The sequence below is a fragment of the Grammomys surdaster genome, unplaced genomic scaffold (genome assembly GCF_004785775.1).
Source record: "Grammomys surdaster isolate TR1022 unplaced genomic scaffold, NIH_TR_1.0 124820, whole genome shotgun sequence".
In the NCBI taxonomy this organism is placed as follows: domain Eukaryota; kingdom Metazoa; phylum Chordata; class Mammalia; order Rodentia; family Muridae; genus Grammomys; species Grammomys surdaster.
This window is the reverse complement of record NW_021619764.1, coordinates 254,748-278,872: the sequence shown is the minus strand read 5'-3', so window position 1 is coordinate 278,872 and position 24,125 is coordinate 254,748. Positions and strand designations below refer to the sequence as shown.

Genomic DNA, 24,125 nt, shown 5'->3' with positions numbered 1-24,125 from the left:
ACTTGCACAGCTCCAGGCAAATACGGTAGCAGTGACCCGGCATCAAGGGTCCCCCACTGGCCTCGATAAATACGGTAACCTCCCTCCTGATCTTGGGCGCTAGCCTGGGACTCACGTGGCGCCTCCTCCGGAGCCCTTGCCTCTGCTGCAGCGCCGCAGTCGCCAGCTTCGTCGCAGCCGCACAGCAGCCCCGTGAGGCTGGGAGGTCTAATGCGCCAACCACCTGGCTGGCGGGAGAAAGGGAGGCAGAGAGCGCTGCGCCTGCCCGGGAAAGAAAAGGGTCCAGATTCTGGAGACAGCGTTGCCTTGCAGGAGGAGTCACCCCAGTGTCCCGACAACCCCATCCCCGGCCATCCTTTGTGGAGGAGCAAGGTCTTCCTCTCACTCATCCCTCGGCAGAAGCAGGCTAGCTAGGCTTTGGACGTACCCCAGTTCCTGGAATCCGGCTGGAACTCTGGGACCAGTACACTTTTCCGGAGGAGCAAGAAGAGAAAGAAGCAGGGGACCCAGTAATGGAGTCTCAGAGTTAAAGCTCCAGAGAATCCCTTCTTGTGGACTATTGTGATCAAGCCAAAGCTGTCCCCTAAATGGACTGTTTGTAATCCCCGGAGAAGTCAGGCATGGTGGCATGCATTTAATCCCAGCACTTAAATCAGAGGCAAATCTCTGGCGTTCGAGGCCGGCTTTATCTACCGACTGACTTCCATGCAGACCAGTGCTACAGCAAGGCTCTGTCTCAAATGAATGGATAAATAATGGGTGAATGAGCGAGCAAGCGAGCGAGTGCACAGAAGCAGCAGGTGTGAGAGGTAGCACCAAATTCCGGGTTTCCACTGCCCTTTAATATAAATACCCCTTCCCTGTCCATGTCCTTGTTTTATATACCTCCATTTCCCATGTATTAGCTCATGGAAACTTCCAATTAACCATTTGCATCTATAAAACATTGTTATGAGCCCGTTTTATAGATGAGAAAAGACTTTTACAACGAAATCCAAGGTGGCTTCCTCTAACACCCACAACTTTAAAAGTGGCGAAGGTCACATAAGAAATCTACCAGGATGGATGTTTAACCATATCAGGGCCAGTTATGAGTTCCTATGGCATACACTACTTGACCTCTGACAGACATACTTCCTCCAGATCCAGCTCCTTCTGCAGGAATTGTCAACTGCTGGGGGGGGTGGGCTCATCTCTTAAGCAGGATACAGGAAAAATGGGGACACTTAGGGAAGATCAAGGTTTTCAAAAGCAAATAGAGTAATATGTAGAGGGACAGGACTGTACCCTTAACAGCATTTTCTAGGTAAGCTATGCCAGTATGAAAAAGGAAAGCACAGCCGTGAGCAGAGATGGGAGACAGGGGATGCCAACCAAAACCCTATGTCTCTGAGGGGAACAACAGGGGTGAAGGCCGAATTCCAGCTGAGTCACTTCTGTTCTTCCATTCCACATGCAAGCACCTGTCCCCAGCCCAAGCCCTTCTTCATGTGCTGTGGCACACACAACAGCATGACAATGTGACAACATTCTACAGACACAGCTGTGTTTGCTTATCCAGGCAGGACAGTGGCCCACATGTGGCCACCAACATCATGTAAGAGTCACTAAGCAGCTGGAGCCTACCCAAGGCCTGTGAATTCTTTCTGCATGGGTGAGACAGCTAACACGGCAAGCCCTGCTCAGGCCTTGTGCTGCATTCACTCCTAGGTACACCAGACAAACATGTGGCTCCAGAATATTCCTGAGGCTCCTACAGATCACTATGCTGGCTGTCTTTGAGCACCACCTGCACAGGAATAAATCTCCAGGATTTCCATCTCTCCTTTCTTTCCAAGAGGTCTTTCTCTCCCCAGATATCAGCTCATGGTCCCCCACTACATCAAACTGTCTGGTTGCAAATTTCCAAGAGCAGGGACTGCGATTTTAGCATCCCTGGCCCTCCAAGAGTCTGCTGTGATGAATCTTTTTCACTGTCTTCTCAGTGAAGAAGACATGCTTACATGGACATCTGACATCTCCGTGGGCAGCCGTCGTGAGAAAGGAATGAGATGCCACAAGCTAAACTGCAGATCCAGCTACAAGTTAGAGGGGTGTTGGGGGCTGAGGGGACCTGAGTATAGAAGTAGGGCTCTGTTTGTGAGGTGTCAACTCTTGTTCCAAAGTTCTTTCTTCACCATTAAAGTCCAAGACGAGACTTAGAACATCAATTCAGCCACACTTTTTTAAACACATGGCATAAGAACTGACAGTGGAGAATTGGCTCATCCCAGCTACCACTGAGAAACAATACACCCCTCCCTTCAGCAGTGATTCTCAACCTTTAATACAGTACATGTAGTGGTGACCCCAGCCCTATATGCTACTTCATAACTGTAATTTTGCTACTGTTGTGAATTGTAACATAAATATCCGATATGCAGGATATCTGGTCTGCAGCCCCAAAGGGGTCGTGACCCACAGGTTGAGAACGGTTGCTTCAAAGGCTCAAGGATTGATCCACTGATGGATTTATTTTTTTTCCCACCCTGTGGCACATATCTGTAATCCCAGCATTCCTTTTTTTAAAATTTTTTGTCAAATCATAATTAATTCACACAGCGGTATAAACACAGAAAGGCAGGATGTGGGGAAGGGAATGACACTGGAGTGTGGGTGTTCAGGGGGAATACAGATATCTTCAGAACCGGGTATCGGCTGGGTGAAGGTTCAGGGGACAAGTCACTATGACTCTGCCTATGACTCGCTTGTCCTTATCTAAGTTGGTATTGTCTGCCAAGGCTACCTATTTACAAGGTCTATGACTCCTCAGGCTTATAAATTTCCACAAAAGCTGACTGTTTACATTAGCTTATAGCCATCTGTTTCAATGTTTTTCCACTGAGACCCAAGACTTGGTGTTAGTGTACATGTATGACAGGCCTATTGCTGATTTTAGGCCTATGGCTGATTTTAGGCCTTCAGTGTGTAAGCAGGGCTGCCCTTGACATCTCCTCCCTTCTCTAAGTATAAAAGGGGTGTGGCAATTCTAAACTTGTGAAGGCGGGGATAGAGGCCTGACCTCCAGTATTTGAAGGGGACCTTGTAATGGCTCCAGTCCCCCTGTCGTTGTCCAGTGAGGCATGAGGGCCATACCCATCCCGATGTCTTTTTCCTGGAGAGGGGATACTTTTGACATCAACCCCTATGCAGTCAGGCTTGTCCCTCAAGGAACCCAGATAGATATTTTTATCTTTTATTGATATTCCCTTGCAGTGCACTGATGGATTTATATGACGGAACGTTGGAGGCGGGGCCTTGTTGGAGGAATAGGCCTTTGGGTGGGAGGGATCTCATGAATGATACACCTTGTCCCTGATTCTTTTCTGTCTTTCTGCTTCCTGGCTGCCTTAAGATGAGCAGCCTCCTTTGCCAGACACTCCTACCACCATGATATTCTGTCACCTCAGACCCAGAGAGATAGAGCCAGGTAAGCAAGGACTGAAACCTACCACGCCCTTAAGATAGGACCACCGTTGTTGTTCTCAGGTATTCGCACAGCAACAGAAAAACAGAGTAATGCAGTTCCTCATAGAGACGGAACCCAACAGGGAAAGTAATTCTCTCCCCTTTCTGTAGTGTGATTGCTCTTCAGGTTCCCACACATCCATGAAGCTTATTCGAATCATAGTGGCAGCTTCCTAAGGAGTGCTTGCTGTGTGCTTCACCTGCCAAGGTCCCAGAGCCTCAACCCCAGAGCTGTAACTCTATCCTTGATTGACAACAAAACCCCACCTTTTTCTACATTTGGGCTGTGGGTAAAGGGTGGAGGAAGGCGTGGGAGAAGGCAAGGCATCTAGGGTTTTGCCAATAGAAGCCTCATTACTACGAGAGTGCATTATTGCCTCATGTAGCTGTTACATAAAACTCAAACTGAAACTCGGGAACCCTGCGTGTGCGTGTGTGTGTGTACATGCGCACAATGCCCACTAGGTGTACTTAGTTACTTTTTTGTTTTTGAAAAGGGACCTATATGGACCAACTCTGCCAGCTTTTCCACCAAGCCTCCATGAACAAAGATTTGATTTCTCTCCAGGTTAGCGCACCTACGGGGCGGCTGCTCCTCAGGCCTCTGTATCCCACCCCACCCCCACCTTCCCTCAATCAGCTTCTCCTGGCAGACTGATCCTTGGCAGTGTACACCAAACCCTCCCAAGGAGCCTGACCCCTCCCCTTTGCTGTCAAACTTGATGTTTTTGTTGCTTACCAAATGCCAGTCTCTCTTCACGTACCATCTAACGCTAACGTCTGCCTGCTCCTCATAGAAGACAATGGTTTCAGGATCCAGCCCCAACCCGCTGATGTGGCCTTTAGCAAGCTTGGTCAAAACACCCCTGCAGGCTTGCACTCACTCACCTGGCAGAGGACAGGGTAGAAGCCCTTGGGGTCGTTTCCTTTCCCAGGGCTGGCTTCCATGTAACCCTCCCTCTTAATCTCTGCAGTGCTACACAGAATCCCACACTGTAAACCTCTAGGACAAGTCTGACCTTGTCTTTGATTTCATGCCACCTCTTTGAGAGTCTCTGACCACTTTATAAAGAAAGGGAATCACAACTGAAGTTGACAGTTCTACGCTTTCCTTTGAGGAACCAACAGTCTCGACAACAGACCTTAGGCTGACAGGCAGCCTGGACCTGCCATCAGTGTAGAAGAAGACTGGTGAACAAAGTCCAACTCACAACCCGTTTTCCTCCATGTCAAATGGCGATGTCGCTGCTTAGCTCACGCCACTGACCACATGGAATTAAATGACATAATGAAGAAGAAACCCTTGCTGACAAGACCAGAGCTGAAAGCCATTTTCTTGAGCGTTACAGACTGTGACAAGTTACACAGCATATGAAAATGATTCCCTAGGAAGTCCGTCAGTGAGGGCAGACGCCATATTCTACCTATCTACCACAAATCCTGGTACACAGGTCTGTTTGAAGCCAATGCTTTGCGTGATTTGACATTAAACATGGGCCATTTTCAGGGGAGAAACTATTCTACTGAAGGATGGAGCATATCTGGTATCGTCAGTGTCTGTCTGCACTGCCCCTTGGTTCTATAGAGAGTCGACCCTGATAGCAATGGTTCTCTAGCCAAAAATGGTGGTGCCCTGGGATGCCTTTCAGGAGTAGTTCATCTTTTCAGGCTAGATTCAGGATTTGCTAGATAACAAAGAGGAAGAAGTGTGGGAGGATTCTGTTCTGATGTGATTCAAGACACTGGACACCTCCTGGGAAGGGTAGTGCAGGCTGGGTAGGAAAGGCAGGGTATTAACAGGGCGGCAGGGGAGAAGCCACTTCCAGTGTGTGTGTATGTGTGTGTGTGTGCGTGTGTGTGTGTGTGTGTGTGATATGGGGGAGGACTGAGGAGTAGGACAGGGAACTCTGCAGGTTCACCTTCCTCTTGGTACTCAGAGCTGACCAGCACACCTCACCCAGCACAGGATTCAGTTTAGAATCAAAGAATTTATTTGACCAAGAAAGTGCAGGCCAGGCTTAATGCTAAGCTTCACTGCGCTGTGCTCCTCGGGAGAGGTGCAATGGCTGTAAGGGTCTAGCATCTCCAAAATAAAAGGCTAAACTAGTCTCTGTTTAGAGTGGTGACCAGAAGGCAGGCTGAACTCTGGACTTGTCTTCCCTGGGAATACAAGCCCCAGGACACCCACAAGTGTTCTCCCTTCTCCAGAACTTTACTGGGTCCCACCTCCCTCCTGCTTCCAGGGTATCTGACCCTGGTCCTCATCTCCTGGAAGGAGTATAGACCCGAGGCCACATAGCCAGCCTGGGCTGGAGCCCCGGCTCCTGTCTGCATCAGCACACCAGCCACCCTTCGTTAGAGGGACATGAGGGGTGATTTCAGGAGGATAGAGTGGAGGGCGGAGGCTCAGTGTACGGGAAGAGACATGTGACATGAAGGAGAGTGGAAGACAGAACACTACCCTCCAGCCTGGGCAGCGGGTAGGAGTAGGACACAAATGAATGGTAATACTCCCTGCACCTGCCACACACACACACACACACACCTTATCCTAGGGAGCTCGTACATCTGGGCTCCAGTAAGGATGACTCAGAAAGAACAGTGACACCACGAGGAATATTTAGTCCTTCATTTTTTTTTCCAATACCAGTATGGGTAAGGACCCCAATCAGTCACGGAAACACACACACTTGGCACAGACAGCCTGTCCTTGCATAGTCACTTCCCCAAGCTACGGGTGAGACCACCTGACTGCACCACAACCCTCAATCATCATACACATTGCCAGTGAGGCCAGTCTGCCGTACTCAGCACCCCAAGCAGCAAGAGGCTCAGAGTCTGTGCCAGCAAACCATCCAGCATGGCTGCTTGGCGCTGTCCTTGGTGCTGGGAAAATAATTACCCGTTCTTAGCCACAGCCTTTCTTCTATTGGCATCCTGGAGTCTGTGACCGTCTTTCCCATGGGGACCACCCCACTGACCTTCTTATAGCTTATGTAACAGGCTAGTGCTACCATTGATCAGTTCCAGGTCATTTCACACACAGTGGCTTTCCTAGGGCCCCAACAGCCCCTCTCAAGGTGCCTATGGCTGGGAGCCAATTCTGAATGGTACACTAACAATCACAGCCCCTCCTAGACACTCACGGCTTTGATCTCACCTCCCCTACTAGGCACTTTTTAGGCTTCCTTTGAGATCCTTCTAGAATACCATCCTCAGGCCTCAGAGCCTTGGTGAGCCTAACTTGGGGAGCATCTCCTGATGTTCCTGATATGTACCCTACAGGCACACACTCCACCGTCCTCCACCATCAGCTGCACAGGGCACACTACAGCTCTTCCTCTGGGCCAGGGTGTGGTGCCTGTGCGCCACGATGGACGCGCTGATGCTTGAGCAGATGCTGCTTTTGACGGAAGCCACGGCCACAGGCTGGGCACAGGTAGGGTCTCTCGCCTGTGTGGTTGCGCCGGTGTCGTGTGAGGTTAGGCTTCTGGCTGAAGCAGCGGCCGCAGTCTGGGCAGGCATAGGGCCGCTCGCCCGTGTGGATGCGCTGGTGGATGGTGAGCGCTGACCACCACGAGAAGCTTTTGCCGCACTCGTTGCAGATGAACTGGCGCTGCTCGCTGGGCACAGCCAGGGTCTCGCACCCCTGGTCGCACAGCACTCCCTTAGCACCCTGGGGAACTTGGGGCTTCACAGTCACACTCTGGGCAATCTCAGCTTGTGACTCGGAGCCGGGCACACCACCCCGGACTGCAGACTGCGAGCGCAGCAGCTCTGCAGCTGCGTGCACACGCTGGTGGGCTCGCAGTGCTGCACGGCTGGGGCAGCTCTGACCACAGCTGGTGCACCTTGCGGCCTGGGCGCCAGGCAGGTGCGTGCGCAGGTGCTTGAGCAGGTGCTGCTTCTGGCGGAAGCTGCGTCCACAGTCCGAGCAAGGGTGTGGCCGCTCACCGGTGTGGTTGCGTAGGTGCCTCGTGAGGTTGGGCTTCTGGCTGAAGCGGCGGCCACACTCAGGGCAGGCATAGGGCCGCTCACCGGTGTGGATGCGCTGATGGATGTTCAGTGATGACCACCACGTGAAGCTCTTGCCACAATCATTGCAGATGAACTGGCGCTGTTCACTGGGCCCTAAGCGGCTGTGGGCTGTTGTCCGGACACCATTCTGACCCCACCAACTCCGGCAGAGCCCCAGCCAGACCCACTCGGGGTGCCCGCGTGGTGATCCTGGGCGCAGGCGACAGGCCCAGCGTCGTGTAGCAGCATACCGGAGCATCTCGTGTAAGTTGACACGGGCACCGAGGTGGTTTCGGGCATGTGCTCGCTGGTGGATGCGGAGGCCCACTTGGTGCCGAAAGCAGCGCTCACATTCTGGACACGAGTGAGTGGCAGGCCGAGAGTGTGTCTTCTGGTGCTTGAGTAGATGCTGTTTCTGACTGAAGCGTCTCGTGCACTCTGGGCAGCAGAAGGGCCTCTCGCCCGTATGGTGGCGCTGGTGGCGCACCAGGTTGGGCTTCTGGCTGAAGCTCTTGCCACACTTGCCGCAGAGGTAAGGCTTCTCGCCTGTGTGTGTGCGCTGGTGAATCTTCAGGGACGACCACCAGCTGAACCTCTTCCCACAATCCACGCACACAAAGTGACCCCCGCCCGCAGAAAGTGAGGGGCTCAGAGGACCTGGAACTGTCCCTGGAACTCGAGCAGCCAGCGGTGCATCCTGCTCAGGAAGTGGGGCCCGCCGTCCACCCCCAGTTTCCTCTTGTGACCCCAGAGCCCAGAGCCGCCCCATGGTCTGGCAGGATGGGAGACCACTCTGCTGCTGACATATGTTTTCCTTGTCCTTCTCCGGAAGCACGGCCTGAGATGCCACAGTCTGTAACAGCCACTCTGGCTTCTCCTGCTTGATCCTTGCCAGCCCATCTCCTGTGGAGACAAAGGAAGAAGTCAGAAGATGTCACTCTGGAGTGCAAAGAGCCTAGAGAGGAAGAAGGTTGTGGACCAGTAGGGACAGCTGAAAGAGTGAAAGGCAAAAATTTAAATAAAGGGAAGAAGGTGGATACGAACCAGGTTGGGAAAGACTTGAAGGACCCTATATGGACAGGCAGAATGTGGCGTGAGAAGGAAGCCCACAGGAGAGTAAAAACATGTGCATGGCTGGCTTGCCAAGGCCATGGGCACGCAACGCTGTCCTGCCTTCTCTACCCAAGGCCCAGAAGATTCAGAGACATTAAAGGAACCAAGCAGTGACGCTTCCTGACCCAGGGAGAAAAGATGAAAAGATGGCCAATGCTCAAAGTTACCACTTAAACACTCCCCCACCGTGTGTGTGTGTGTGTGTGTGTGTGTGTGTGTGTGTGTGTTTATGTGGTGGTTAGAGGACAACTCTGTGGGGTTGACTTTCTCATTCCATAAGTAGGCTACGGGGATTGACTAACAGGTTTGCCCTGTAAGAGTGTCACCTGCTGAGCCATCTCACTGCCCAAAAGCTTGCTGTTCTTTTTCTAAGAGTTTGGAACTGTGTGCTTTCTAGACAAAGGCATGCTCCGTCCCTCAGTGGTTAGGGGTACCACACCCTGAGTCACTAGCCTTTCCTCTTCACTGGCTGGACCCCTGCTCCGATACGGTAGCCGTGGTGGAGCAGGAACACCCCACTGGTAAGACCCCTCCCCCCACTTAGCAAGTTCACCAACAATAAGTAAGTAGTTAGGCCCCAAAGGCTCTGCATGGGAAAACATACTCCTAGCCCTTTCAATAAAGGTAACCCACTCGAGCTCAGGGAAACAGCTACCAGCCCACTCCTTACACCCGAGCTTTGGGCCGTAAGAAGTTACAGTGAAGATTGCTTCAGAAAAGACAGTATGGATGTGATATACTTTATATGAACAACAGATCTGGCAATCTGGTGAATTAGAAGCAAAGACCATGGCTCATGACAGAGGCATGGGTTCTGAGGTCCTATCGGTGTCCCTTGATGTGGATCCTGGTCACAAAGCTGGGTTCACATTTTAAGAATTTATGGAGCTTGTAACATGTGTACCTTTCTATGTGTTATACTTCAGTAAAGATGCTCGCACCTGATAAAAAGGATGTAGCGTGAAACAGTTGTGAGCCGAGAGAAAGGTTTGTGCACAACAGACTTTGGCATCAGCACGGCAGCACATTCAAAGAAGTAGAAAGGGGTGTTAATAAAGTTAAAAACAAAGACTAACAAGAGTACAAAAGGATTCCCCAAATCCTCAAGTATCACACATAGCCTTTATATCACTAAATCTGTAAATATAAAGTAATTAATTTTATCAGAAAATACTAATTAAAATTTATTTTAGAGCAGGTTAAAGGGGCTAGAGAGATGGCTCAGTGGTTAAGAACACTGGTTGCTCTTCCAGAGGTCCTGAGTTCAGTTCCCAGCACCCACAAGGTATCACATAACCACTTGTAACTCCAGTCTCAGGAGAGCTGATGCCCCTTCTGGTGTCCATGGGCACTGCATGCAGGTGATTCACAGATACACGCAGGCAAAACACACATACACATAAAAATACAAACAGCCTAGCACAGCAGTGCACACCTTTAATCCCAACACTTGGGAGGCAGAAGCAGGCGGAGCTCTGTGAGTTCAAGGTTACCCTGGCCTACATAGTGAGTTCCAATACAGTTAGGGCTATGTAGATTCTGTCTTTAATTTTTTTTTAAATAAAAATACGTTAAAAATAATTTTAAATAAGATCGTGTTTTTTTAAAAAACAGATTGTATAAACATTTATAAGAAGTTAATGAGAAAGCTTGAATTTCAGCCCAAACTGAGTTATATACAACATGGCTGCATCAACACACTCTATAAAAACTTCAAAGGAAGGTTTGGGAGATGGTTCAAAATTTAAGAGCATGTCCTGCTCTTCCCAGAGGACCTGAATTCAGTTCCCAGCACCCATGTGGAGTAGCTCACAACTAGCTGTAACTCTAGCTCTAGGGGACCTGACATTGTCTTCTGTCTCTGTGGAAACCTGCACATGAGGTCTGTAATTAATTCTCTAGCATTAAAAAGAAAGAAAGTATGTCTTATGCCATTCTCAATAGGTGCAGAATCATGTGATAAAAACATCATTTCAGGAGGCAGGAGAGAAAGCAATAGCAAACTAGGAATATAGGGAAATTCTAGTTAACAAAAAAATGTGTACTAAAATTACAGCAAGCACTCTATTAAACAGCAAAGGATAGAAGACGAGGTTAAGGATGGAATAAAGACACTTGTTATCATTGATATTACTTAACCTTGTCACTGGGGAATCAGCCAAAGGATAAGAGGAAACACGAAGATACTAAAAAGAGAAAAAAAAACTCTCATGTGTCAGAGAATTCACTAACAAGTGGAAATACTATAGTTTAACAAGACTGTCAGGCACAAAGCACTCAAAATTAATCACTTTTTAAAGACTGACAATAGCCATTATAAAATATCTGTGAATGCCTTAAAAAGCACAAAACCCTTTGTAAAGAAAACTACTAAACTATATTGAAGAGATGAAGAATTTGTGCTATTAGGTTTAACGGTCACCTGGGAAGAGAGTTTTCATGAACAATTATGTAGATCAAGACGTGGCCTGTGGGCATGTCTGTGGTGGACTGTCTCGATTGTAATCGAGGTGTGAAGACCCACCCCAATTCAGGAGGCACCATTTCAGGACCTGGGCTCTGGACTGTAGACAGGAAGAAAGCTGAACTGGATGACAGCAGCCGACAGTTCTGGACACTTTTACTATCTCTGTGCTCTGAAGCGTGATGGGATGTGACAGTGACATGACTAGCTGACTGGCTTCCTGCCATGACTTCAAAGGATGTCCTGTAACCTAGCACTGTAAGTCAAAGAAGTCATTTCTTCTCTATACTGCTTTGGTCAGGGTATTTTATTGCAGTAAAAGAAGTGAAACAGAGCCCCAGGACAAATATATTCCAAAATGAAAAAGCAAATAATACTTAAATTCAGTGTAATTCCATTTAGGTTAACTTACAAAACATATAATGTATATGGTTTGATAAGAAAATCATTAAAAGGAAAACTTTGGCTCATACAATATTAAAAGTTAAGATGCTACCACAGAATTCTAACCCTGTCAGAAGCCGGCAATACTGGCAAGGATGCAGAACAACAGGGACTCATTCCCTGACTGGAGGGATGAAAAATGACGATTTCTTCAAAAGTCACTTCAGCAGTGTATTAAAGAGCTGAACATGAGCTTATTGTATAATCCAGTAATCAGTGTTATAAGTATTGACCCAAATAAGTAAAAAAACAAACAAAAAACAAAAAACAAGATGCCCTTGGAGGAGTTCGCAAACAGGTGTGTGTGTTGGGGGGGTAGATACTGCTATATGTACATAAGGGGTGATATGTAGTAATAAAAAGAAATCCACTATCAGGTCATAGAAAGATGGGAGTCTGGGGAAACCTAAATTGCTAAGTGAAAGAAGTCAGTCTGAAAAGGCCACAAGCTGTGTGGTTCCAGCTACACAACATCCTGGAAAGGGCAACCGACATAAAGAGGGAACTGGTCATTCAGGTTAGAGGAAGGAAGGAAGGATGATTCCTCCCTTGGATGCTGTATTTGGGGTCAGTGACAGTACTCTAGACTCTGTACCAAACCCATAGAAAGCCCAGCTCCAAGGGTTAGCCTTCGTGTACACTCTGGGCTTTGGATAGTTACTATGTCAATATTGGCTTCTCAGTCATACTTCACTAAGGTAAAATATCAACAGGAGAAAGTGGGGCCTCCACTCTGTAGTTTTTCTGTTGTCTGCTCTGAAACTAAAGTAGATTTAGGTGAGAAGACGCTCGACTGAAACCCTGCTGTGCTGGGACTGCTCCATCAGAAAGCTAGTGGCTGATGCTGCTAGCCCAGGTATTGCACTAAAAGAAATTTTAAAGAGCTAAGGACATCACACACTAGACAAACAGACTGATGGAACTGAAGAGTGTGACATAAGACTCAAGGTGGCATTACCAGTTCAGGGTGGAAGACTGACCTATGTCTTAGTGTCAACTGACTTTCTGTGGTAGTTTCAATGAGAATAGCCTTCAGAGGGGCCATATGTCTGAATACTTGGCCCCTCAGTTGGTAGAAGGAAGTATGATCTCGTTGACAGAAGTGTGTCATTGGGAATAGGCTTTGAGGTTTCAAAAGACTTGTGCCATTCCCAGCTCTCTCTCTCTCTCTCTCTCTCTCTCTCTCTCTCTCTCTCTCTCTCTGTGTGTGTGTGTGTGTGTGTGCGTGTGTGTGTGTGTGTGTGTGTTTGTATGTCTTTCTCTATCTCTGTCTCTGTCTCTCTATCTCTCTGTCTGTCTCTCTCCCCCTCTTTCTCTGTATATGTCTTTCGCTGTCTCTTTCTCTCAGTTATTGATCAAGGTGTGTCCTCAGCTGTCCCTTCACTCCACCATTATGGACTCTAATCCTCTGAAACCATAAGCCGAATTAAATACTTCTTCTTCTAAGTTGTCTCAGTCATGGTGTTTTATCACAGAAACAGAAAAGTAACTAAGACACTTTGTTTCAGGGGAAAATACTTATGATAAATTCCTGATGCATAATGTTAATAAAAGTCAGTTCCAAATAAATTTTGGTCTTCCCTGTGCTTGCTCTTGAGAATTCATTTTAATAAAAGCCATGCTTTAGAAGGAAAGTAGTGACTTCAATTATATATTGTCAGGACTTGAATACCCAAGTTTAATGAGGTGAATTGATTATAGGACTGTCATCCCCTGACCTTCACTGAAATCTGGACAAAGGAAGCATTTGGTACCAAGTATCCAACCTGACAGTGGATTTGAGGTTTATTCAATGAGAAGAAATCACCCTGACTGACATGCTGCCTGTTAAAGTAACCCAGAGACCCATGTTTAATGTCTTGTCTAGTTAAACTTGGCTTTGACATCCAACCAGAAAGATGACTCTGGGCAGAGCCCTTCTCCATCTGCCCACTGAAGGGTAGAGAGGAGTGTGGACAGCACAGGCTCCTGCAGGTCCTTCAGCTGAGGAAGGGGGTGTGCTTGAACCTCAGCCTGCCCAGAAGCGTATTCCCTTGGGCTCAGATATGATAAAAGCCTCTGGCCTGTAGGTACTTGTCCCCATTTGTTATAACAAAATGATGCTCTCTGTTGCCATGACAGGACTGCTACTAAGAGATGAGGGCCATTCGCAGGAGGGGGCTGTTGCAGGCCTGCAGAGGGCTCCTATCAAGAGCACGTGACCAGGTAGGAAAATTTTCCACTCCAGACAGCTCGTGCCTGGGAAATCCCCAGGCTGCCTGCTGTTTGTCATCATAGCAGCCTGCAGAGAGATGAAGACCTTGAACTCCAAGTGACCCCGGGATCTCTAGTACTCTGGATTCAATAAACACCAGCATCTCTAAACCAGCTATCCTACCCAGAGAGCACATTCTCCAAATCTGACCAGCTGGAGAGTCTTCAAGCCCCAGTTCCAGCACCAAAACCACACCCCACTTTTTACCCAGCCTGCTGCATATCTTTCCCGGCCTGGTTTCACCTTTTTGTTCCTCTCCCAACATTAATGTCCTTGTTTTATTCTTTGGATGAGCTTCAAAGTCCTGGTACCCGCAGTGAAATTCTGCATCCTAGAAGACACTAGTTGAGGACATCAACTTACGTTTGGCTCCAAGGAGAACAAGGGGTCTCACTCACATGGGCAGGCTGACTTTTCTTACCTGAGATGCTGCCAGCCAGGCTGCTCTCCATCCCTGCAGGCCTCCTACTGCATCAGTGCTGGTGAGGTCTCAGCCCTGCCCCCTGGAGGTAAGATAGGAGAAAAGAGAAAGAATGGTCAATGGCACATGGTCCAAACCAATTTCCCAGCCCCCTCTCCCACCTCATAGCCCTGTTTTTTGGAGGGTTGTTTGTTTGTTTGTTTGTTTGTTTGTTTGTTTTTGAGTCCTATCCACTCTCTCCGGTAAAAATGTGCAGATTGGAAGGTTAAGTGGGCACAGCTCTCACATACAAAGAGGCAACTGGGCCCAAGAGAGGCCTTAGTGCGCCCAGAGACATAAAGACAGCTCAACAGCTGAACCGGATAAACATCAAAGTCTCCTAATCCCCACACTGGAGCTTCAAGGCCCATACCCTCAGCATGGGCAGAGAGCACATGAGGAGCATGCCACCCGAGAACCAGCTACATCAGATAAGGATACATAGATATGGGGAACCTGTTAAAGAAGATACCTGGAGAGGCTGGCGGGGGTGTGGGGGTGAGTCCAAGTAGCAGAGCTCTTACCTGGCCACATTCAAGGCCTGGAATTCAACCTCCAGCACTATCACCAAACCAAAACAACACCCGGAAGGCAGACTCTCTCCCGTGTCCTAAGTCAGTGGGACACTCTTCCAATGCCCCAGAGTAAACCCCTCCAGGACATCACTGCTGCTTCTGTAGCCACTGCCACTGATGCCACCAACGCCACCAAGAATATGCCAGCCCACACTCCCTAGTTCATGATCTAACATTCATCAGTCTTACCTCACGCTCATCTTTTGAGCATTCCCAAGTGCTTGCCTTTATCCCTGGGTATGGCTTGAGGCAGACCATGTGGCTGCTTGGATGCCCCAGTCTGAGCCTCGCTGCTCTGCTCAGCTCATCCCTACAATCTTCCTGTCTCACTCCTGCTTCCTGCTTCTGCTTAAGTATCACCTTACCAGAGTCGCTGGCTTACTCTGGGACCTCCATGGACAGGCTAACTCCCCTCACATTTATTTTCACCACCATCCTCTATATTTAGAAGAGTGTGATGCAGGGTTTTGTGTAGCCCAGGCTAGTCTTGCTTATCATGTACCCAAAGAAGACCTTCAGTTTATGAACTCTCATTTCCTTTCTCTTTTTTTAAAGATTTATTTATTTCATATATTTGAGTACACTGTCACTATCTTCAGACACACCAGAAGACGGCATCATGTGCCCATTAGAGGTGGTTGTGAGCCACCATGTAGTTGCTGAGAATTGAACTCAGGATCTCTGGAAGAGCGGTCAGTGCTCTTAACCACTGAGCCATCTCTCCAGCCCATTACCTCCCATTTCTATCTCCCTAGTGCTTCGATCACAGACCTGGACCTGGCTTTATGTGGTGCTAGGACTAGAACTCAAGGCTTCCAGCATGCTAGTAGTATACAAACGGAGCTCCATCCCCCACCCCACCCCCCAATCACCTCTGACACTTACTGGTTTGGGCATTTCCAAACACTCTGCCTGGCTTTGAGCCATGGCTCACAGTAGGCTCGTGCTACCCACCACAGAGACACGACTCTCTCCTAAGGTTGGGGTCTGGCTTCACCCACTAATACCACCTTAACACAAGCAGGGGCTGTGTAGTAAGCTGCCCTGTGGAAACTCAAAGCTGACTTCACGCTGGCCCCAGACAGGGCCTTCTTGGTACTTTTGATTGGGTTCTCCTCTATTAGAAAACCAACTCTAGAGACCGGAATAAAGACTAGCCCTTGATTTGATAAACACACACACACACACACACACACACACACACACACACACCAGGCTACCTTCCTGAGTCTGCTTTGGGCTGACTAGAAACCAGTGCCCTGACTGGAAAGATAAACACCAGCTGTTTCGGAAGGGAGGAAATACCTTCTTTCTTTTTCTCAGAATATTTTCTTTAGAAACTTGCAGTTCCTAAGCTCTGGCTCTGTCCTCTCTAAACAGCTGTAGATCTTCTCAAAAACTAAACTAGCCTCTTGCCAGCTTGACAACCCACTAAGGTCTTCTTCAAGAGTCTGAAAGCCATCCATTGGCGATATGAACAGGAAGGAAGCCCACAGCCCCATCTTCCAGGGAAGGTAGATGCCTCCCTCTAGCAGGCTGGCTGGACTGGAAACTTTTCTGTTATAAAAATATGATGTTTATTTTTAATTTGGATAAAGGCAATTAATTACCTAACAGATGGCACCCCAATGACCAAGTGGATTCATAATGAGCTGCATGTGGCATGTGACACCCTCCTGCCTGGGGACCAGCCGTGATTTGTTGTAAGAGCATGTGTGTGCAGTGGGATGCATCTGCCTGGGCTATATCCAGGGCTTGAGTTCCACTGTCTGGCAATGTCACCATTTTACTAATATTTATTCAATGAACAAAACAAACCTCTGCCTTTTACCCCTTGAGAGCTCTTCTGTAGAGGCTGCAGGTTCTGGGAAGAACTCTCGCTGTGCATCCTCCTAGACACTGAAATCCACCGGTGGGCAGAGATGGGGGAGTCACAGGAAGCTAAAGGCAATCTCTACCTGAAGAGACATCCGGACACTGGAGCTCCCTCTTGCCTCCACCCATTGCCTCTAGGTCCCTCTATGTGTGTTTCTGCATCCCACACCTTGGGGACCACCTCAAGAGGCCTTGTGAACTGCAAACAGAGAGGTTACCTAGCCAAGGGGAGACTCAGAGTGAATGAGTGTGGGTCAGAAATGCAGGACAAGTTTGGAGAGCCAGGTCTTGCCTAGGCCACACAGGACAGGCCATAAACCACCCAGTCTGAGCCCCTCCTTACCTACTCTGGCTTCTAAGAACGGATTCACAAACAGAACCAGAAGGGCTTTGGTTCCTGGTGACCCAGCCTGAGCACCACCTTAATATGTCTGCCCAGGCCACACCAGGCAGGGTCTCAGCAGGGACAAATGTGGGAACAGAAGGAAGGAGACCCACACATGCTCAAAGGAGAGAAATAAGACAGGGATACAGAAAAGACAGAGATGGGGGAGGGAGGCTTTTGAGACCTACTTCCAGTATGCTCAGCTGTTACATGTCTGCAGAACAACACCCAAGGAAAACCAAGCCCAAGGCAGGCCCTGCACATGGACACTCCTCTCAGATCCTCCATGCCACCACAGACAAGTGTGTCTCTCATTCCATCTATTACTCTACCACGCCTTTTACCTTTCTCATAACCCACCTGACACACCAGTCAACTGACAAGAGTGAGCAGGTGAGCTGACTGTCCACCTAGCAGGACACAGAAGCTACGGGACAGGTACACACACACACACACACACACACACACACACACACACCTTCCTGTATAGCCTCAAGAGACAGGAACACAGGTTGGTCTACCACTGGGAGCCTGAACCCTATTCTTAATTCTCTCTTCCGTCCACCCCACCCATGAGTACCATAAGGACAGAACACACCCCTGGTCACCTCCATCTTCCTACTGCCTGCTCAAGCCTAGATACCCACACACTGGGTCAGGTTGCAGTTTGGAAATGAACTTCCCTGATAGAAAGCCCCAAACCACCAGCTGTTCTGCCAACTGCAGAAACACAAAGAGGGGACTGTGGCCTGCAGCAGGTGGTGCGACCTGGGACTGGGGAGATAACAGGGGACTTTGGGGTCAGCATAGACAGACGCACATGAAGTGCAGAAGTAGGAATGAGGTGAGACAAAGTGCCAGGGACCAGCAAGCGCCTCAAGGACCTGTCAGGTCTCCTCACTCACCCTTCCCACAGTGCAGGACCCTGCCCAGGAACGGAAGTGAGAACTGGATGGTACTTCACAGCTCCTTCATCAGCAGTAAAGCAGGACATCCAATGTCAAACGCCCAGCCGCTGGCTTTTCTCAGCCCAGAAGTCCCACAAAGTCCTCATCCTGTTGAGCTTTCATATGGACCAACGACCCTTTGCCTCCCCAGGAGACCCAGACAGGAGACAGTCTGCCTCAGGACCCTCCCCACCTGCCAATCCCCTCTACTCAACTTTCCTTTATAAAGGACACATTTTTCCTAGAACCCACTGACCCTACCTCTCCTCAGAGCACCCCACCAGTGATAGCCTTCTGCTCACTTTCCCTGCTTGCCTGCCTGCCTCACCAGGAAACTGCCAGAGAGCTGGGACAACATCTGCATTGGGATAGATGAGAACAACATCTGTATCTCTGTGCCATGGGGGTTCTTAGATCTCCCCTTGGGGCAGAGGAGCTGCATTGCCCACATTCCCCCTCATCTGAGAAAGGAGTAAGGGCTTCCTTAAACACCTTGACAGTGACAGGAACAAGAAGAATGTGACCAGCTGCTGAACACTGACTAGGTATCAAGCACTCAGCAAGCAAAGCCCACACCATCATTTAGCACAGGAAATCCTGCCTCCAAGAGGCTAAGTCGTTGCTGAAGGTCCTGGATATGCTGGTACCTGGATAGGGCTGGGGCAGCTTTGTCCCTGCTGGAGTACTCTCTATAACTATGTAGCCTCAAGGGTAGGCATGAGACTTGGAAGACAACCCTAACCCCCCCAGTCCCTCATCTTCAGGAGTTTGGTGTCTATGCCCAAATGCATTCTTTAAATTCAAATAACCTGGAGATGACTCAGCTCTCCAGAGGTTCAATTCCCAGCACCACATGGCAGCTAACAACTGCCTGTAACTCCAGTTCCAGGGAATCTGACATCCTCACACAGACATACATGAAAGCAAAACACCAATGCAAATAAAATGAAAAACAGAATCATTTTTAAAATACAACAAAAACATCCTTAAATTCAAATAAATTAACATTATAATTCAGTCTCTCAATGACATTGGTCAGTGTGAGTCAAAGGCCACGTGTGGTCACCCCACTGTGAGTAACAGCGAATGCCACGCCTGTCTCCCAGGAACTCTAGGAAGGCAGAGCTTTGCCCTGCCGGAGTGCTGACACAAAAGAGCCTCCATCCGCACTGAAATGACTGGCCAATTAAATTGAAGACTTAAAAGCTGTCACTCCTCTGGCCCCAGTCCTTTGTTGCTAACAACAAATTTACTTTGCCTTGGAAAAGATTTCATTCAAACATGACCAAAGGCAAACAGGAACCTGAGAAAACACAAGCGAATGCACAAAGAAGGAATACCTCCTATCCAAACCAGCTAAGGAGACAGAAGTTCAAAGACACAGAATGGAGATCCAAGGGGATATCTGCCACACTGTGAGACAGCCCATTTGCCCACAGTGTGCTTCCAGATTCAGTTAGTCGTGGCCAGCCTCATCTGGTGCAGTACATAAGACATTTTGAGAGAACCAAGAACCTCACGACATTTACTATAGTATATTGTCATAACTATTATACTGAATCACTAATTGACCTTACCCTCCCTGTGTGTTTTATTTATAAATTAAACTGTCACATGTGTGTGCTGTAAAAGACTGACTATGGTCCAATATTAGCTGCAGTTTCAAACAACCACTGGGAGTCAGACAGAATTGGGACAGACAAGCAGAAAACTGGAGTGTTATACATGTAAACAGAGAAAGCATCTTAAAACACAAGGCATAGGGGCTGGGGAGGTGGCTCAGAAATCAAGAGCTCTTGCTGCTCTTGCAGAGGATGGGATTAAATTCTTGGCACCCATATGACAACTGATAATCATGTGTAACTCCGGGAACTGGACCCGACTCCCTCTTCCGATCCAAAGGCACTGCATGTATGTGGTGCACAGGCATACACACAGGCAAAGCACTTAGACACATGAAGTAAAGAAGACATTTCCAACAGTATAGAAGCATGCCGATGTGAGGCATCTCAACACAGCTCTCTATACTGTCCACTCATGACAGCAGAAACTGCATCAGTCATGAGATACATCTTCTCAAAGCTGAGCGGAGTCATACATTCTTGTAACCCAAGCTTTCAGTAAACAAGAACCCCAGGAGTCCAGCCTAAGCTACATATCAAGTTCAACACCAGCCTGGGCTACATGAATCTCAGTCTTAAAAAAAAAAAAAAAAAAAAAAGTCTTTGAATATCCAGAGCCATTATTAACACAGCTTTTCACTCCAAAAAAATAAAATAAAATAACAGAACTTAGGGAGGCAGGAACAGAAGCGGTGGAGCCTGGTGGGACATAAACAGACTGTGCCTAGCAGCCCAGGCAGTGTGAGATGCTCCAGGGCCTAGCCCACACAGAAGCAAAAGGCCCTTTTCCCTCTACAGCTTTAGGTGAGCTGCGTTATCCCAAGTGTGAGTCATCAGCCCAAGTCTCTCCCTTAAGCCCACAGCCAAGGCCAGCAAAGCTCTTCCAGGCCTCCACATCACACCTAGAATGGGAATCAGGAACCTGGTGTCCTGGGCCACTTGTCACCAATTGTGAGTCTCACCTAAATGACTCTAGAAAACAAAGCAAAGAGCTTACTGCAGCAGTATGGAACACGAGCCCCTTCGAGCCTGAATGACCCTTTCAACACAAGTTGCCTATATCCATATCAGAAAGCACAGATATTTACGATATGATTCATAACAGTAGCAAAGTTACAGTCATGAAAGCAGCGATGAAAATAATGTTATGGTTGGGGGTCACCACAACATGAGGAACTATATTGAATGGTCACAGCTCTGGGAGGTTGAGAGCCACTGGCTTAGTGGGTGAAAGTGTTTTGACATGCAAGCCAGTTGACTTAAGCTTGATGCCCAGAATCCATGTAATCTACATGGCAGAGTGAGAGAACCAACTTCCAAAATTTGTGTCCTCTGTCCTTTGTCTCGCTCTCTCTCTCTTCTTCTATCTCTGTCTCTCTGTCTCTCTCTCTCTCTCTCTCTCTCTCTCTCTCTCTCACACACACACACACACACACACACACACACACATTCAATGAATGAATAAATAAATAGTTTTAAAGTTTTACTGATTTTTTTGGTCCCTCCAAATCCATCTGCTACCAAACCCAAAATGATTTTTCTTCTTTCCTTCCTTCCTTTCTTTCTTTTCTTTTTTTCCCCCTCTCTCCCCAAGACAGAGTTTCTTTGTAGTCCTGACTGTCCTGAACCCACTCTGTAGGCCAGGCTGGCCTCCTGAGTGCTGGGAGTAAGGGTTTGGGCCACCACAACCCAGCTCCAAACTGATTTTTCTAAAACTTCAATTTTGACATTTTTACTTTCTTAACATACTTCAAGAGCTCCCTCACACTTGGAAATCTAGATAAAAATGTCTCCACAAGGCCACTCAAAATATAGTCTTTGGTTAGCTTTCCCTGTTGTCCACAGTAAATCACCCAATATCTAGATTTGTAATGTCCTCTCTACCTGCATGTCTATAACTTGTCTGTTTTGCAATGACCTTCCCCATACACCCCCTCCCTGGTCCAAATCAGGGGTCACCTTGCCAGAGACAAACACCTTTTGGAAACTCAATGCTACTGTTTAGCTTATGTGTCATCCAAACAAGTACCTGTGGGTAACTGTCATCATCCGTGCTTTCTGTGACCACCAGAAGACCAAACGCATCCTAACACAGGATGCCTCTATCCCTAGCACAGTCTGGACCCCAGCCTTGTAAACCATTACAAAACACGGTTATGAGGGCTCATTTACATAAACATCAGCCACAACTGATTGGTAGAAGCATAGAATCATGGAGCCTTGGAACTGACAGGACACAAGTGCTATGGAATGTTTTTATGGTATTGCTTAACACAACTAAAAACCAAAAACAAACAAAAATTTCAGAGCCTGGACTGTCACTTGTCTCCAGCCTCAGGTGACCACACCCAATTTCCCACTGCAGCTAGAGCCCGTTCAGACTCTGTGTCGCCAGACACCACACCCACTGAGGCTGCTACGGTCATTTTACTTGAAGTCTCAGTAACCACCACCAACCCCCGCCCCCAAGACACGCACACAGTAGTAACTTTTGCGTGTTTTCCTCTTGCTTGTCCTCCACCTCCATCCTCATCCCGGCTCACGGAATCGCTCACTTAGAGATCCCCTACTACGAATCTTTCTGTGGCCAACACTGGGATTGCTGCCCCCAGAAGCTCTTTTACACTGGGGGCAGACACAGACAGGAACAACCAGATGGCTCAGGAGGGGCGGCCTCCCGGCTCTCCAATGGTCCTAGACCTTACGGCTCTGGCCTGTTGCCCTCCCAGCCAACCTCAGGTCCCTCCCCACTAAACTGGGCAGGGTGCTGGTGGTGCAGAAAACTGGGGCCCAGAGCTGAGGTGCACGCGGGACCCGGGGGCTCCTCAAGGCCCGGGACCCATCCTTCCTCTACAGCCCGGGACAGCGGAGCAGCAAGGGAACAGCGGCCGGGCGCTGGTCCGTCCCTGCACCGCCCCTCCCCGCCAGAATTGCACAGGGACTCGGAGGGAGGGGGCCTGAGAAATAAATACCTTTGACTTTGTGGCTAAGGTTAACGGGAACTGCTACCCAAGGGGCGACTTGGGTACCGGGCTCCCAGCCATGGCCAGTCCCGGGGCAGGCGGGGCAGGCGGGGCAGGCGGGCGCGCGTGATTGGCTGGTCGCCCTGTACCGCCCCTCTGCAGATTGGCTGCATGGCTCAGATGACACTTCCGGCCCTATTGGAACAGCCCGCGGGGCGGCCCCTTTGTTCTCTGGAGCCAATAGCCAGGATCTGACCTCGCCAACGGCCGCGCGGCCCTAAGCAATGAATCAGTGAGCTGAACACTGCTGGGGTGGGAGGAGTGGTCCCCGACGCTCTGTGCCCCACGACAGCGCGTTGTTGCTGTGCCCGTCCACCGGGTGCCTCTGATCTGCCCACTTTTGAGCGCTCTGCCTCCCGCACAAGCGGGTATTGACATCTAAACTCGTGGCATAGTTGCGGGCGGGGTACAGCGGTAGTGAGGTGCCATTTGGTGCCCTCTACAGAGTCCGTCTACTTTATTGTGGCTTTTTCTTTACTCCCTGAAAGCTGTGTTTAGGTGGCATTGATCACACTTGCCTGTTGCACATCGCAGAGCTCTTTGCCTCATGAGCGAGTGCACAGTGAGCCATCGCCAGCCAGCACATCAGCAGACCACATTGAGTCATGGTAAATGATGTTTGGAGCTGTTTGCGAGTGGCTTTGGAAACCACTGCGTTCAGAGAAGCTTTTTCTAGCTGAGAAAACAGGTCTGAAGAGGTTACCTAACCGCATCTAATTTCACTGGGCACTAGGGTTCAGTTGAGTGAAATATCTTCTAACTCCTAACCAGGTCCAGACTGCCAAGGAGGGTGACTGTTTCCCAAACACCTCCAGGAAAGTGTTTTCATTCCCACCCTTTCCTATACACTGACAGGAATTCCTCCCACCTCTGCCTTGAGCTTGGTCGCAGCTGGGTGATCACAGTGGGGTCCAGAGCTACTTTGAAGGTGCATTTGGGACCCAGGTGGATGTCCCATAACCCCTACCATGGCACCAATCTGTAACTGATCAAGCCTCTAGGCCCAGTTGCTGTTCACCTGTTAAGCGCAGTGGAAACTGGGGTCAAGTTTCTAGCCATTTTCCACTAAATTCATGTGCAGTAATCACAAGAGAGACTTTTTTTGTTTCTGGGCTTTGGTGTGTTTACCTGTGAAATAGATGAATAGGTTTTCCCACCTGCTTATGTACCCTTCTGGACTTTCATTCCTACCTCTCAGGGCAGCATTTTAGTTTCCAATCCTCCTCCAGCTAGTGTGCCCCAGGAACAGCACTTCCAATCTAGAGTGACAGACTCTCCAGACTGACATTCGGGACCAAGGCTGTTTCAAGCATGGAAAGAATGAAGTACAATATTATGTGAAGGCTAGACTACCTTACACAATGAGACAGTGCATTCAAGGCCAGCCTGGAGCTGTATTAGACCCTGTCTCAGGAAAAAAGAAATGCAAACTATATGTG

At 48.8% G+C, this 24,125-nt stretch overlaps 1 protein-coding gene across 2 annotated transcripts; it reads right to left on the bottom strand.

The window, feature by feature from the left end:
• Positions 1-6,176: 6,176 nt before the first annotated feature.
• Positions 6,177-22,661, bottom strand: Znf775 (zinc finger protein 775). 2 transcript variants are annotated; one of them, XM_028784745.1, is made up of 3 exons: positions 22,636-22,661; positions 14,221-14,302; positions 6,177-8,427 (listed from the first exon to the last, which is right to left on the bottom strand). In XM_028784745.1, the coding sequence occupies exons 2-3, from the start codon at positions 14,249-14,251 to the stop codon at positions 6,836-6,838; spliced, it is 1,623 nt and encodes a 540-aa protein (XP_028640578.1). In that variant the 5' UTR covers positions 14,252-14,302; positions 22,636-22,661; the 3' UTR covers positions 6,177-6,835. The 2 variants fall into 2 exon arrangements, with proteins under 2 accessions (XP_028640578.1, XP_028640579.1); XM_028784746.1 differs by lacking the exon at positions 22,636-22,661 and adding an exon at positions 10,777-10,823 and having other exon boundaries at positions 14,221-14,247.
• Positions 22,662-24,125: the final 1,464 nt, after the last annotated feature.

Coding starts and splice junctions, on each gene's coding strand:
- Znf775 (XM_028784745.1), bottom strand. CDS start 14,251: ATGGAGAGCAGCCTGGCTGGCAGCATCTCAG. Junction 8,428..14,220: donor CCTGGCTGGCAGCATCTCAG/GTAAGAAAAGTC, acceptor TTGTCTCCACAG/GAGATGGGCTGGCAAGGATC.